Source organism: Nomascus leucogenys, chromosome 5, assembly GCF_006542625.1.
Source record: "Nomascus leucogenys isolate Asia chromosome 5, Asia_NLE_v1, whole genome shotgun sequence".
In the NCBI taxonomy this organism is placed as follows: domain Eukaryota; kingdom Metazoa; phylum Chordata; class Mammalia; order Primates; family Hylobatidae; genus Nomascus; species Nomascus leucogenys.
In genome coordinates, this window is record NC_044385.1 from 72,943,946 (window position 1) to 72,959,303 (window position 15,358).

The window sequence follows — 15,358 nt, forward strand, 5'->3', positions numbered from 1 at the left end:
TAATCTTATTCAACCAACCTAATTTTGTAGTATTCCTACTTAACTGAGGGTATCGAGCTAACTTCAGAGGACACAAGTGAGGCAAAACTTCTAACTTAGAAACATCTTTCAGTTGCTCCATGATGTGTAGCTGCTTAGCAGTGAGGCCAAAATAAAGGACAAAATTGTAGCAAAGTATGTAAAATATACATAACATATATCTTAAATGCCTCACCTAATTTGTAAATAAGACGCATTTATGAAACACATCACACATATTTTCAATCTTTGTTTAATTTGGAAACAAAACCACAGCTTTTATTTCTTGCTAATATATCAATTATAATTCCTGTTAATTTTAAACTGTGGTCATTTCCGGTTCAGGAATGAGACAATTGTTTGCTTTCTGACAGCAATAGGCTGCTGAAAATCAACGCAGAAAACTGAGCCTCTTAGTTTGCAGTTAGCTGAGAAATAGGTGTTCTGCTTCCTTACATGGTGACTGTTGAGTAGATAAAACACAGAGGTCTACTCCTGCTGCCCCAATATACCTGTTTAGTAGTGAAGCAATTGACATAATAACTCCATGTGGGGGTGTACTTTTACTCTCTACTCTCACTACACATCCAAGAAGCCTCCCCTAGACTTTTGGTTAATGTGTTGTTGCAAAAATATGAAATGTAATGTACTTTCTGACACATGTAGGGACATACTTAGAACTAGCAATCCCCAGAGTTTATCAAGCATAAAATGAAAAAAAAAATTAAATGTGTATGTTAAGTTTCAGAGAGAACTACTTTATATCCAAGTTCACATAGACCAGGGTAAAAAAATGCACTAAGAGAATGGAGAGTAGGGGTAGGGATTCCATTTTAAACTCTGTAGTTTTTCATTTAGTAAGGTTAAGTTAAAATGTCCCAAGTGAAAATCTCTTATTTTTATGCCACCGATGAGCACATGATACCTTGAATATTAAAACTGTGTGAATGGCAGAATGGTGTGTAAATTGCAGAACATGCCGTTCCTTCGTGGCGAGATTGTGAGTGAAGGATTTCTTTGACCCATTGGCACAAAATAGCTATTCTATTCTACTATTATGATGGATTAAAAAATCTTTAATGATGAAAGGGTCTTACCTGCTTGAAATAAGGGGTTACTCCTGCCATTTGCTAGTAACCAAAAATGTGTGCTTCTTTCTAGCTGTTCCTCCGTGTATTTTTAATTGTATGCACTGTCTCTTTCTGTTCTAATGGCTGCCCTCGGAATAGGCTGACCTCTGCTCTCCGTGTGACATCCTGCAGTTGGATTTTCGTCACATTCGAAAGACTGTTGACACTCTGCTGGCACTCGGGGAGAAAGCCCCACCACCAACTTCTGCCCTCCGCTCCAGGGACCTTATAGGCTTCTGTCTTGTCCATATTCTCTTTATAGTGCTGGTCTATATCACTTACCACTGGAATGCTCTGTCCGCATAACGTCTGCACGTGCATCCAAACGCTGTGCTCTGTCGCCCTCAACCTTTGCAGGGTCCTTCCTCCCTTTGAGCCTTTGCCTTCAAACTTCCATCCCTGTCATGTCTTCAGTAATCTCTCGAGTTTTGAAGCTGAACGTTACCAAATCAGATTTTCCAGAAGCACAAACTTTGTAGGATACAGTTTAGTATAATTCCTCTCACTTACTGAAAAACAATGACGACTGCAAAGTGTATGCACACCGCATGCTTCCTCATCCAATAGTGCCAGCAGCAGTGCCACGCAGTTCCTCCTCTCCCTCCCGGTGAGCTGCTGCCCTGGGCAGAGGGGAGGAGGATTCCAGGACAAGAGTGTTGAGGACAGGGATTTAGCATATAGAAGTCTTTCCTTTGGGTCAGTATTGAACTAGAATTCTAATTCAGGACTGGGCACTTGAGCTGTATAGGGGCCACCTTGCAGGGGGGACAGAAAACTAACATTTTGGCCCAACTTGATCTATACAAAGCTTTAATAATACCACTATTGACCAAGTTGGAAATACTATCTGGACGTGTACACGCACACACACTGCCTTGATGGCCATTCGATTGGATTCCTCCCAAATTTCCTAAAAAGGGAGCCGTGAAGGGCACTGGACAGTGTGGCCGCCAACTTCCACCCCAGCAAGCCCCTCTGTCCTATGCAGAAGGGCGCTCCGGGGAAGGAAGTGTCGTTGCTGTTAGAGCCTCACGTGGAGGAGTCACTGAAACATGTTTTTTACTGCTTAACTCCTTGTTAGGTCTTCTCTTGAGGCTCTTAGAAAAGCGTTTTCCAGAGAGATTTCTATTTTTAAACCATGGAACGGATCACGGCTTTTTTACCACATCACATAATAACTGCCAGTCCAGAATGGGATGTATTAGACTCTATCCATTTTCAAATACAGCCATGAGCCATGGAACATTCTTGGTCCTGGGACTTGGGTTATGATGGCGGGAGTCAAGAAGAAGATTACTCTCATTTTAGAAGAATGTAGTTTCTCTAATTATTTGAAATGTTCATTTAGCCTTTGATTTTCAATGATATTAACTAGCAAACTGCTTTATTTTTAAGTCAGCTCAAAGGATTATATAGTAACTATATCTGCATTTGGAGCAATGTGATCAGTTTGCATTTAAAAGGAAAAAAAGAATTTTATCTTAGCCAGAATGTCCCTGGATTCAGGGGTGTCTTTGTGTAATATGAGAGGGCCTTGTTCCAAGGTCAAGGCAACCTCCTTATTTTACATGCTGTTTGCCAAATCCTGTTTCTTAGCTTGGGGAGATGATGGACTTAGCTTCCTCAAGATAAATTTCTAGTTTATTAAGATGCAAACAGCTCTCATAGATGGCTACTAAGAAGAAAATCTTATTTTTCTGAACATTTTCATGAATCCAGGGGACTTGAAAATACGGAAGACCCACGTAGTTAGAAGAATATATTTATAAAGATTCCTTGCTGCTAAGTCAGATCAGATTTGCTAACAGGAAGCATTCTTTACATGCCAGTATCTTGAGTTATGTGAGTTTTTTTTCCTCCTGACTTTGTGTTGATCGGTGAAATGCAGGGTATGTGGAAGTTATCTAATTAACCTCAGTTGTATATGAATAACCCACAGATGTACTGAATTACTTTTGGTGCTATCTTGTACTCTTCAATCTGTAACACAATAAAATCCCTTTGTACAATGTCTAATGAGCACCCTGAGCCATAAATTGCTTAATAAACACATTTTGGGTGATTATTCCAAGTTTTTATCAGCCCATTGATACATGTATTCATGAGCTCACAGCATTCCCATCCAGCTTTGCAGTGCATTGAGGCTTCTCTTTAATGGTCACCACTGTGGTGGTTTTTGCCTTCTTTCTGGGAAGAAAATGGGAAAAAAAGAGAAAACTTACTGGGTTGCCACCTTAAAATAATATCAATAAAAACTGAGTAGGACACTCATGTAAGAGTAGATTTAATTTTCAGTGTTGATATAGTTCAATTAAAACATGTTAAAGACAAATTAAAAGATGTTTATATTTTAATTCTGGCATCCAAATTATTCTCTGGATGCACTTTGATTTTTCTGTGTCATTAATTTGTCTGTACTCTAATGCACTGCACTTCTTGGGATTTATTGGATGATATTTTTTCATTAGTAGTATGGTAACTAGCAGAACACAATTAATTTAGTCCTTTAGGCAAAAATTTGAATGAACTGTTCTGTCCATTGCCAAGCCATTAATTTCTAATCAGAATATTAAGCTTCTCTGTGGTTTTTCTCCAAGGTACCCGTGCACCAGTTCATATGCTAACTGGATGCCTGCAGATGCCTGCCCTTGCCTGCCCTTGCAGCTTGACTGGGGATACCTGGCTGACCTCCTTAGAGTCTGAGAAGTAGTCAGGGATGTCACTGAGTGGTTTATTGTGCTGACCAAATCTCCTCCTCACAAGAAAGACCATTTTTTTCAGTACTCCCTTCCAATGTCAGATAAAAGGAGCCAAGTATCTGTTTACATTTTCTTTTTGAAATAGCCATTTGTATTCTCTTTCTCCAGTTTCTCCAACGGGTGGCAACTCTCCACTCAGTGTCAAGATTTCCAAAATTTATGACACCTAATTTCTAATCATCTTTCCTATGTATGGATTTCTGGTTTGTTATTTTTAAGGAGAGACACTTATGAAATGGGGCTGGTGGAAAGGGGCCCTGCAGAACTACAATGTATGATAATTGAGTATAAATTTCATCAGTGAGAGTAGATAAATAAAGGCACTTGATATCCTGCTGCTATTTGTTTATAAGAAATTAAAACTAGTGTGTGGTGAGCTGGGTTATCTCTCGAAAACTCATGTCGTTGCCTGATTGAGTCATAAGGATAAAGGGTGTTTTGCCTTTGCCTGTGGGGAAAAAGTAGGGATGATATTTTAAAATTTTAAGAAACTGAAAGTTGTTTTGGATTAGGTGAAAAATAATATGATTTTATTTCAGGAGACTCGGTTTTTAAAAATTAGGCTTCATATTTCAAAATTAGTTCTCAATAAACAAACAATTTGGTATATAGAATGTGCCCTTTCTTTCTTCTTTAAGATGGTCAGAGTCTAGTTTCCTGGCTTTTCACTGAGACTTTGTTCATTTTTGTGTTCATTCCTTCATTCCATAAATATTGAATGAGCAATCTCTGCAAGGCCCTGGGGATAAAAAAGTCACCGGGACACATGACCTGGTCCTCAAAAAGCTTACAGTCTATAGCAGGAGTCTGCAAGCTTGTTTCATAAAGGGCCTAAAGGAAACATTTTAGGCTCCTTGGGCCATGCAGATTCTGTTGGGATTACCCAGTTCTGCTTGTGTATCATAAATGCAGCCATAGATGATACATCAAACATAGGTGTGGCTGTGTGCTGATAAAATTTTATTTACAAAAACTGGCTGCGGGCTGGATTAGCCTGCAGGCCATAGTTTGCCAACCCTTGATCTAGTAGGTCCTTAGACAAGTAAAGAGGAATTCAAATGATAAGGACCTGTGGTGGAACGGGTAGAGGATTCTGAAAAAGAGACCTGACCCTGATGGGGAATAGGGGACCGTGAACGCACCCTGGGATGGTGGTGTTTCCACTGAGACTTAGTAAACGTGCAGGAATAGCCAGTGGAGTGGGGAGGGGAGAGGGACTAGGGTTGAGGTGTATGTGTGTGTAGATAATGAAGTGTTCTAGGGAGAGGATGGACTAGAAGGTAGCATGGTTGCAAAGTAAGTAATCCAGGGAGGAGCAACAAGAAATCTCTGTAAGATGTTGAATGGTCTCCATTTCACATTGAAGACGCTGATGCAGGAACTTAAAGCTCTCGTACATTAAAATAACACACAGGTAGTTTTAAGGCTCTAACAATGTAGTGCCAGGACTTTATATATAAGAAGCAGCCTGAACAAAATGAAATATGCTGGTGGGATGATGCCATTTTAGGCTAGTGGCTGGCTCAGAAGTAAGTGTGTGTCTCTTTGGGAGCATAAGAAACTGTAGAAGGAGGAGAGTCCGGCAGTGACGGCTCATCCGGTTCCCAGCAGGTGTTTTCTGCCAGGACAAGATGAGCTGAGCAGTAGACCTAACCCTGACACTGAGTTGAGGGTTCGCTGGTCCCACCTGACATTGAAATTGATGGGACTTGCCATCAAAACACTCCAGGGGCCACAGGACCTCTTCCTATATCATGACCGCAGACCTAACATATTTACCCACTAAGTAAGGGATTTATGGGAAGAGGCGTAGTATTATGGAAAGAGCCCTGGCTCTAAGACACATGTGGTTCAAACCTTGGTTCCAGGACTTACCAGCTGTTTAGTGTCACAAAGTTACTTGAACTATCTGTCTGTCTTAGTTTTCTCATCTGTGAAATGGAGATATTAATGTCTGTCTTGCAGGGTTATCATAAAGCAATCACCAATACAAAGCTGTAGTGTTGGTGCCCGGCATGTAGGAGGTAGCCCAGAAGTTTTTCAAAGTTAGCATTTAGTCTTTATGGCTTGCTGTCTTTTCCACCTTCGTTTGCTGTGGCTCAGAAGGGTAGATGAGGGGATATGGGTGAACCTAATAGATTCTACCATTGGAGAAGTAACTTGAAGCATGAGTTCTTCAAAGGCGGTCAGAATCATTATTTTTATGCAGGAGACTACTTCATGACTCTGCTCGGTACTTTAAAAAGAAACACAACTTAAAAAAAGCCCATGGGCAAACTGAGAGTCTACTGTCACGTTCTCAGCAAAAATCTCTGGGATCCTATAACAGTGCAACTTAAATTCATTTCAAGTCAATATAAAGGTACAGCTGTCTCTGCTGTAAGTCCATTATGAACAAGGGGCCTGCTGGAAGGGCCACTTTACCTGCCTGATCCTTAGAGGGCCCTTCTCTTCTGAGTCATTCCTCATCCAGCTGTATACCTACCATGATTCCTTCCTAATTCCAGCTTCTATACACACTTCAAGGATCCCCCGCTCTGTGGGAGATGCAGTGTCCTGACTGGTGTGATGGCAAATGGCCCTGACCCCTTCTTGGGATGCCTCCTGATTGGAAGCCTCCCCTTGGCCATCCTTCCAACCAGTACCTCAAGGTGTAATTCCCACCAGAGTCTTCATTCCAATCCTGTGATAGAATAACCAGAATGGCCGTGCCTGTATAAGGTTTCTGTTTTCCTGTGCGAGTCTTCTTACATCCCTCCAACCTCAGCAAAGTAATCTGAGGGCACCTCTGGGCTTCCTCAGGGGGTCTGAAAAGAGGCAGGAAGAATTTGAGGGATACCTTTTTATGTCTTCTGTTTACTCCTCATCACTAGCCATACAAGCAGGAGAGAGGATCTCGGACTCTGCACCTGGCTTGGAATGTGGAGACCAGGAAGGCAAGAAATGCTGCTTGAAAAAACAAGGGCCTGGGAAAGAGGGTGCCCTTCACCTTAACTCAATCTGTGAAGTGTCCAAATGTCCTGTTGGCAGGAGGCTGAGGCCTCGATACCTTCCCATCCCTGTTTTTGTGGAGCCCCCAGCCTTTTCCTCGAATGCCCTTCAGCTTAGAACCCTGCAGGCCACTGGAGCCACTGCTCATCAGGCACTGGGGTCAGTCCCTCATTGGAGGACACATGCCACTCTCCTTTCAGGACACAGGATAGGACACCTTGCTCCATATAAGCTGTGTTGTTCACAGAGATTAGGCTCTGTGGAAATACTCGTGCTAGAATTCAGGCACATTCTAGACTACACATAGCTAAATGCTGAGGTTGAAAAGCAAAATGTCTTGCTGCATTGTCTTAGGCAAATCCCTCATTCAAAAATTTCTATTCACATTCGTTGCCCAGCATTCTATTGATTTGTTAGTGTTTTTCCTACTGATTTGTTGAGCTTATGTGTCATATAAAATGCTTTGCAATTTTTATTTTTTTTTTTTGAGATGGGGTATGGCTGTATTGCCCAGGCTGGAGTGCAGTGGCACAATCATAGTTCACTACAGCCTCAAATTCCTGGGCTCAAATGATCCTCCCACCTCAGCCTCCCAAGTAGCTGGGACCACAGGTGCACACCACTGTGTCCAGCTAATTTTCTTTAATTTTTTTGGAGAAATAGGGGTCTCACTATGTTGACCAGGTTAGTCTTGAACTCTTGGCCTCAAGTGATCTTCCAGCCTGAGCCTCCCGCAGTGCTTGGATTACAGGCATGAGCCACCACGCACATTGTTCCCTTTGTAATTTGATGCAAATACTTTTTTTTTTAAGTGTTACTTATCTTCTCATTAATCAGGTTTGTTTTTTTAACACATGGAAACTTTAAATATTTAGGTAATCAATTGTTTTGCTCTTTTTCTTTGTGACTTTTTCATAATGCTTTTTTAGCTTAGAAAATCCTTCCCCATCCATTTTTCAGAAAAAAGTACTAAATATTCACCTTTATGTTATTGGGAGGGGTGTCGTAGATTTTTTTTTTTAACATTCAACTTTTTATTTCATTTCAAATTGATTTTAACATATGGTATGAAGTAAAGACTTGTTTTCCCCAAGTAATATCTAGCACCAGGAGCTTAACTGTACTTAAAAGACATTTACAATTTCCTGCAAAGCCAGATGTTGGCTTGGGTGCCATCAGAGCCAGTAGAATGAGGAGGACATGTCTTTGCCCTTGTGGAACCTGCCTCAACAATGAAATGCCAGATTCAAGTGATTTCACAAGCCCGTGGCAGATGGTGCCAGGGGAGGCTGGACACTGTCATCTGGCCACAGATATCCCTCACCATGCCACAAAAGGAGGCACCATTGTTAACAGCCTGGCTCACAGCTCACAACTCAGACAGAACTCCCCCATCCTTTCTCAGGTTGATACTTGGCTAATAAATTGTCAGGCAGCATGAACTTGCATGCTCACCTGATATGCCACTGACAAGATAATCCTAGTTTGATACACAACAGTGACATGAAATCACGGTTAAAATTGTTCTTTAAAGAATCAACTGTCTTCTGTTGACATGGGGCCATCTCTTAAGGCCTAGGTTAAAGTCTGAGGTTCTCTGAATTTGCCACAAGGTAGGGAAGGGTGAAAAGTAGATACAGTAAGATGGTGAGAGAGTAAGACCCACTGACATTTGAGAGAGTGGAACAAGTTATTGGAGATGTCATGGCATGTCCTTTGAAAGTCTTTTAAGCACAGAGCGCCTGTGTCTCTGGTAATTTTTGGAGAGTTCTGCATTGAGGCAGCAAGAAGATCTGGTTCCTCAAGCAAGTGTCACGTGGAAGGAAGCACTTCCTTGCAGAGCACACCAATTGGCTTCCTGCTGAACAGTGACTCCATCACCTAGGGCTGGATGCAGATCCCACTTGAACTCTCCTTCAAAACAGCGCTACTCAGCCTTAAAAAGAAGGAAATCCTGCCATCTGCAACAACACGGATGAACCTAGACGATATTATGCTAAGTAAAATAAGCCAGGCACTGAAGGACAAATACTGCATGACCCCACTAATATGTGGAAGCTAAAAACGTTGAATTCACGAAAGCAGAGAGTAGAATGGTGGTTACCAGGGGTGGGGTGGGGAGGTGGGGATAGGAAGATATTGGTCAAAGGATACAAAATGGTGACTATAGTTCATCGTAATGTATTTTATACTTGAAAATTGATGAAAGACTCTATTTTAAGTGTTCTTACCAAAACAAGTATCTGAAATAATGGATATGATAATTAGCTTGACTTAGACATTCCACAATGTATACTTTTATCAAAATATCATGTTGGACACCATAAATAAATACAATTTTTTTTACCTGTCAAAGAAAAGAAAAAAGAAAAAGTAAACATTGGGCTGTGGAAAACACACTGTCATCAAGTAGATAAGAGAATATTTGCTGTGGTGTCTTTTCCCAGCCAAGGAGACACGCCCTGGAAGAAGATTCCCTTGAATGATATCAGACCAGGCTGAAATAACAAAGGTGGAAAATTATTTCATTGTGTTATTCTGTAAACTGGTTTGTGGAGCATGAAAGGTTCTACACACAAGAAGTGACTCACGCTTATTGTTTTTCTTAAATAGTATGTCCTGGACATTTCCCAAGAGCAAAAATGCAACATGAGAGAGTAGCAGGACATTTCACAGTTTTATGAAAGAGTCTTGAAAGGGAGGCTATTGAGGACTGTAGTTATAATTACCAATTTATAAAGACTGTTCATAAACCACGAAGAAAGGCTGCCAGTCCACCCACTTGCCTGCATTCCAGAGGTCACAGGAAGTAAAATGAACTAAGTGAAGTTCTATGGTTAGTATAACAATGTGTAGTCGGTACAAATGAATATTTGAGTGCCTTTAAAATGTGTCAGGGGCTATTTGCAATTTTGCTTTATAAGAATAGAAGCTATTATATTCTTGGTGTGTGCTCTCTGACTGACTCTGTAGCTCAGTTATTTAGTGTAAAACTTTCTTAAATATTTAGACCTGAAGACTTCCTGGTGATTAGGAGCCTTTTTGAAACAATCTGCATGTGTGAAAAATCATTATTTTCTCTGCAAACATAGAAAAGGTCTTTGCAGTAGGTTGAAAGCAAAGGAAGGAGCTTGGCATAGGTGATCAAACAAGCATACTAGAGTGTTCAACCTAACTTTGATGTCATCAATGATGTAGCAGGATTTTACAATGAGAGTACGATCATCTAAAAATTGATGTTTTATTCTTTTTCCTTTTAGGAAAAGCTATGTCTCCCCCACCACATCCTTGAAGAAAAAGGCCTGGTCAAAGTGGGCATTACCATTCAAGCATTACTAGACATCACTGTAACGAAGGCTCTATTCACATGAATCTACCCCTTCTCCACTGGGGGCTCAGACTCTGCTCTCATCCAGGATCCTGAACTCTGCTCCAGGCACCTGTTCAACCCTCTCTCCCACCCACTGCCTGTCACTTCGCTGACTCCAGTTACATTGAAACAATTTTCAGTCTAAGGGAGGATTTTCTACCTTTCAGAGCTGACCTCCGACTTTAAGACTTGACAGGTATTTATCTTGAAACCAGGGAGGGAGCTGGAGAACAAAAAAACTGAGCAGCACATCAATGCCTTTTCCACCCTCCTTCATCCTTTCCACACTCACCGACTGCCATTACCAAAACACCAAGCACAACCGTTTTGCAGCAAGATGCATTCGTTTTATTAAAACCAAACTCATTATGTATTTAGTGGGGGGGTGGGAGGGCACAATCAGGTTTTTCACCACCAAATTTTTCAAGAAGTTTCTTGAGACCACTGCCTTTTAAAAAACTATTTTCGACACACAAAATATTTATATAAATATTATTTATTAGTGAGTTGTTATTCATCCTTTGGATGCAAATTGTAAATTAGGAAACTATTTTATTACTGCTTTTTTGTGGTTAAACACTTTATTTTAATATTATAAATATTGAGTTATTTTCTGTCCTCTTTGGTGTGTGGTAGTTTAGGTCTCAGTAATCATGTTTCTGGTATATATGATTCCAAAAAAAAAAAAAAAAAGCAAAAAACAGGTGCTTTTGGGACACAACTTTTCTGGGGAGGCAATATTGACACTTCGGTTTGTGGAACGTTGGTCTTATTTATATTTCTGCATTCCATCCAGTTTCCTACATTCCAGCAGCCCTCTGTCCCCCAGTATAATGAACTGACTAAAATCAAGAGAGCACCCCAAAGTTATTTGTAAATAGCTGTGATGGAAAAAAAAAAAAGACATATTAAACTTGAAGCTAAAATGTGAACAATTATTTTTTGGATTCATACTTCTTTTGCTATGCACAAAACATTCACGTTTTAACACAAAGAAATAATAAGTGTTAGCATCGTGTGTCTTGAAGTGTACTTTTGCACTGTAACTTGGGTTACATTAAAGAGAGCTTAGCACCAAAGGTAGATAATGAAGAAATGGTATAGGAAAGTGGAGATGACAAAAAGTTGATTGTTGAACCAAAAAGGGTTTGAAGGGAAGCTTCGACTGAGTATCAGAAATTACTTAAGGCACATAGGACCTGAATCAGGAAACCAGCACTTCTTACAACTGCCAGTTTTAAAAGAGGAAATGATTCTGAGATGTGTTCATTTTATTTTAATTTGGTGGTTGGTGGTTTTCCAAGTAGTCTGTAAAATCCTGCAAGATTCACAGTCTCTGGTGTGAAACCTCAGAAGTGAGTCATTGTGAGCCTGTGGGCAGCACCACCAAGGCAGGCTAAGGGGAGGGTGCAGTAAGTGGAGTTTGTGAGGCTGAGTGGCTGAGGAGGGAGCAAGTGCAACAAAATAGGGCTAGAGAAGAACCAGCCAAGGAATGGAACCCATGCTGCTCTCAGAGATTCACAGAGGGCTTCACGGAACCCGGCAGCCTTCTGCAGGCAGTTCCATGCATGCGCACTCATGCTGCAATCACAGATGTCCCAGTAATTCACCTTTCTAAGTCTTGTGAATGCTGACTGCACTTTCACCTCCTTGAAAAGCCATTAGAAGTTTTTACAGCAGCAGCAGCCACAGTTTGTAAGACAAATGTAGAGGAGGACGCAAAAGAAAAGACACCACCAGGGGGAGGATTCAGTGTGCAGTCAGCACAGACCAACATCAACCAAGGCAATGGCTGCCCTCCACTCTTGGGAAGATGGGGGGAGGTTTCTGAAAATGGAAATTTGGATTGGCAGCTAGCAGTTATTTCCTATCAGATGTACTGTGCACTTTAACCTAACTTAAAATGTATTTTAATATTTTTCTGTACTGCACAAATACCTGTTTTGTCAAATAGCATAATGATGTAAAGAAACATTTTGGACAAAGAGTGTATACAATTTAAGCAACATTCAAAGGTTGACTATATAAGTAGGAGTTTAGCCTGCTGCACCTTCACGGGCATTCAGAATGCGGGGTCCTGAAATATTTTTTTACGTGTATATATGGTAGCATGAAGCTTTGTAATCATTGTTTTGAGAGATTTTTTTTTCAGAGTTAAAGTACTTCTTTTGATATTAATTTTTATTATTTTCTTGAAGTTGGCTGTGTAATGTAAATGGCTTCAGTCTTCTGTAAAATTGCTTTTCTTTCTTTTAAATGCAGTCCTTGTATGGCTAAGACGTCTTCAAGATCCTTGTACACTGTTTATATGTGCAATAAAATGCATGGCCAGCTGACAGTATCATCAGTGGACAGAATGTATATAGTGCAAATATCCTTCCTTTTATTATTTAACAGCCATTAAAACTTTGGATTTGTACAAACCACTTTGTAATTGAGTTACCCATCAAAAAGGTTGACCCTGGTCACACACATACACACACACACATCATAGGGTGTCATTGCTGAAACAGATTGTAGCAATCACGTATATATATGTATATGTGCACATAATATGTATATATGTATGTATAGCTGTGTGTGTATAAAATTTGGAGAAAGAATATATAGTAATGCGTCATGTGACAACAGGGATATATCTGAGAAACGTGTCATTAGGTGATTTCGTCATTGTGCAAACATCATAGAGTATATTTACACACTTAGTAGTATAGCCGACCACACACCTAGGCTATGTGGCCTATTGCTCCCAGGACACAAACCTGCACAGCATGATACTATACTGAATAATGTAGGCTGTTGTAACACAATGGTAAGTATTTGTGTATCTAAACATAGTTAAACATTGGAAAGGTACAGTAAAAATATGGTATTATATAATCTTCGGAGACCACTGTTGTATATTTAGTTCACCATTCACCAAAATGTTGTTATGTGATACAGGACTGTATATTCATGTATAGCTATCAGAAGAATGACTCCATCTATCTGTCGATACACACACACACACACACACACACACACACCCCTCAGGATACTCTTTTTTTCTCCCAAACTAAAACTTAGAGCGTAACATAACAGCAGTAGCAAATTTCCTATGATGGGTTTGGGGTTCAGGTGAAGGCATGGATTCAGGACCCCTACTTGTTTTTTGGGCATATTTGAGAACACTTAAGATTCCTTGGCCCATGTTGTGAAAACCACAGAATCTGGGCCTCCCTCCTCAACTGTGGTATCTGACACCCAGAGAATGAAATGGTTGCCTCCGTTACACCACTAGATCTGGGCCAGTCTTGTTTTCCCTACATGGCTAGCCTACCTTTGGTAGACAGCAGCTGCTTTGAGAAATTCAAGTGAAAATAGTAACATCATTTCCACGTTCTCACCCCACCCCACCCCACATAAAATACACACAGACCCGAAACCGCTAGCCTGAGCAGGGCCTTCAGGGAGCAGTATCAGGGCCTTTGCACTTAAGATCCTCATTTACTGAGTCAAGACACGCTAGACATGGCCCGTGGTGTTTTCCTTTGAGGTGCTGCAACTGCACCAAATCCCAAAATCTTAGTTGTCCCTCTGCATATTACAGAATTCCAGCTCTTCACAGACACTTTCCATCTTAAACTTGCTGGAGCAACAGGGAAATGCGTGATTTATTGAGTAGCTACTGTGGGTCAAGTGTTATATCTCAACTGTGTGCCCCATTAGAACAAGGCTTCTTGTCTGTTTTGTTCTTTGCTGATTCGCCAGTGCCTAGAACAGTGCAGCGGTGTCTACTGAAGAGGTGAATTAAACTTTACACACGTTAGCTCAAAAACTTACATAACCCTATAAGGAAGAGATTTGTAGTGGACACCAAGGGACTGTTCACCTAACACCACATACTCCTAGGAGCAGGAACTACTCCTGCCTCATATACCACAAAGATTTGTGGCCCATACGTAGCGCTGCTCACCTGGCTATGGTTCATCCATTCAGGAGCTGCACCTTCCTCACAATTGACTTACAAGTCTCTTCGTTGGGATTTTAATTCTTCTCCTGGTGACTGAAGACAGAAGACATAAAACCTACAAAAGATCTAGGGAGAAACTGGCCTACAGAAAGACAGAGGGACAAGAGACAGCAAAAAAAAACCCTGATGTTTGGGTCCAGTAAGAAAGAAATCCTGTATTTCTGAAGCCCAGGTAGTTAAATCTTTCATGAGTACTTCCAAGAGGCTACAACTTTTGCATAAAATCAATTTCAGCTGGGCTTCTGTCTCTAATTAAGAATGCAAACTAATGAGGAGAAGCTGAGACTCAGTTGTTCAGGTAATTTGTTCAAGGTCACAGCAGGTAAGAGAGAGAGAGGCTCAGCTGGGTCAGGTCTGTACCCTCACTGCACAGAGGGCTTCCCAGCAGAGGTGACTCCATTGAAGTTTCTAAAGTTAAAAAAAAAATTCTGGGCAATTACTAGAATGTTTAAACCTAGAAAAGCAAGCGTATTCACATGCTAAAACCTGACCAACTGAGTCCATCTGGACTAGTCTGAATGCTAAGACACATCAAGGCCAACCACAAAGAGCAGAATAAAAGGGATTTACTGAAGAAGCTTCTAATTTTGTTGCCATTTCTCTCTTTGAATTTAATTCAATATTTACATTGTTGTTGTTTTATTTTGGAATTTTCTCCCTGTTTATCAAAGTGATACATGCTTTTTTTTGGTGTAATAATTTGTTTTTTTTTATTATACTTTAAGTTCTAGGGTACATGTGCACAACGTGCAGGTTTGTTACATATGTATACATGTGCCATGTTGGTTTGCTGCACCCATGAACTCATCATTTAACATTAGGTATATCTCCTAATGCTGTCCCTCCCCCCTCCCCCCACCCCACAACAGGCCCTATTGTGTGATGTTCCCCTTCCTGTGTCCATGTGTTCTCATTGTTCAATTCCCACCTATGAGTGAGAACATGCTGTGTTTGGTTTTTTGTCCTTGGGATAGTTTGCTGAGAATGATGGTTTCCAGCTTCATCCATGTCCCTACAAAGGACATGAACTCATCCTTTTTTTATGGCTGCATAGTATTCCATGGTGTATATGTGCCAC

At 40.7% G+C, this 15,358-nt stretch overlaps 1 protein-coding gene across 4 annotated transcripts in view; it reads left to right on the forward strand.

Moving 5' to 3' along the window:
- The window catches only part of LRCH1 (leucine rich repeats and calponin homology domain containing 1), a 201,558-nt gene extending 188,867 nt beyond the window's left edge, over window positions 1-12,691 (forward strand). For 2 of the 4 annotated variants that reach the window (XM_030813371.1, XM_030813373.1), the window contains one exon: window positions 10,159-12,691. In XM_030813371.1, the coding sequence (XP_030669231.1) occupies window positions 10,159-10,269 (111 nt within the window). In that variant the 3' untranslated portion in view covers window positions 10,270-12,691. Of the gene's footprint in view, window positions 1-1,247; window positions 4,522-10,158 lie in introns of those variants that run through there. The other 2 variants (XM_030813370.1, XM_030813372.1) reach the window with 1 other exon arrangement.
- The last annotated feature ends 2,667 nt before the right edge of the window (window positions 12,692-15,358 follow it).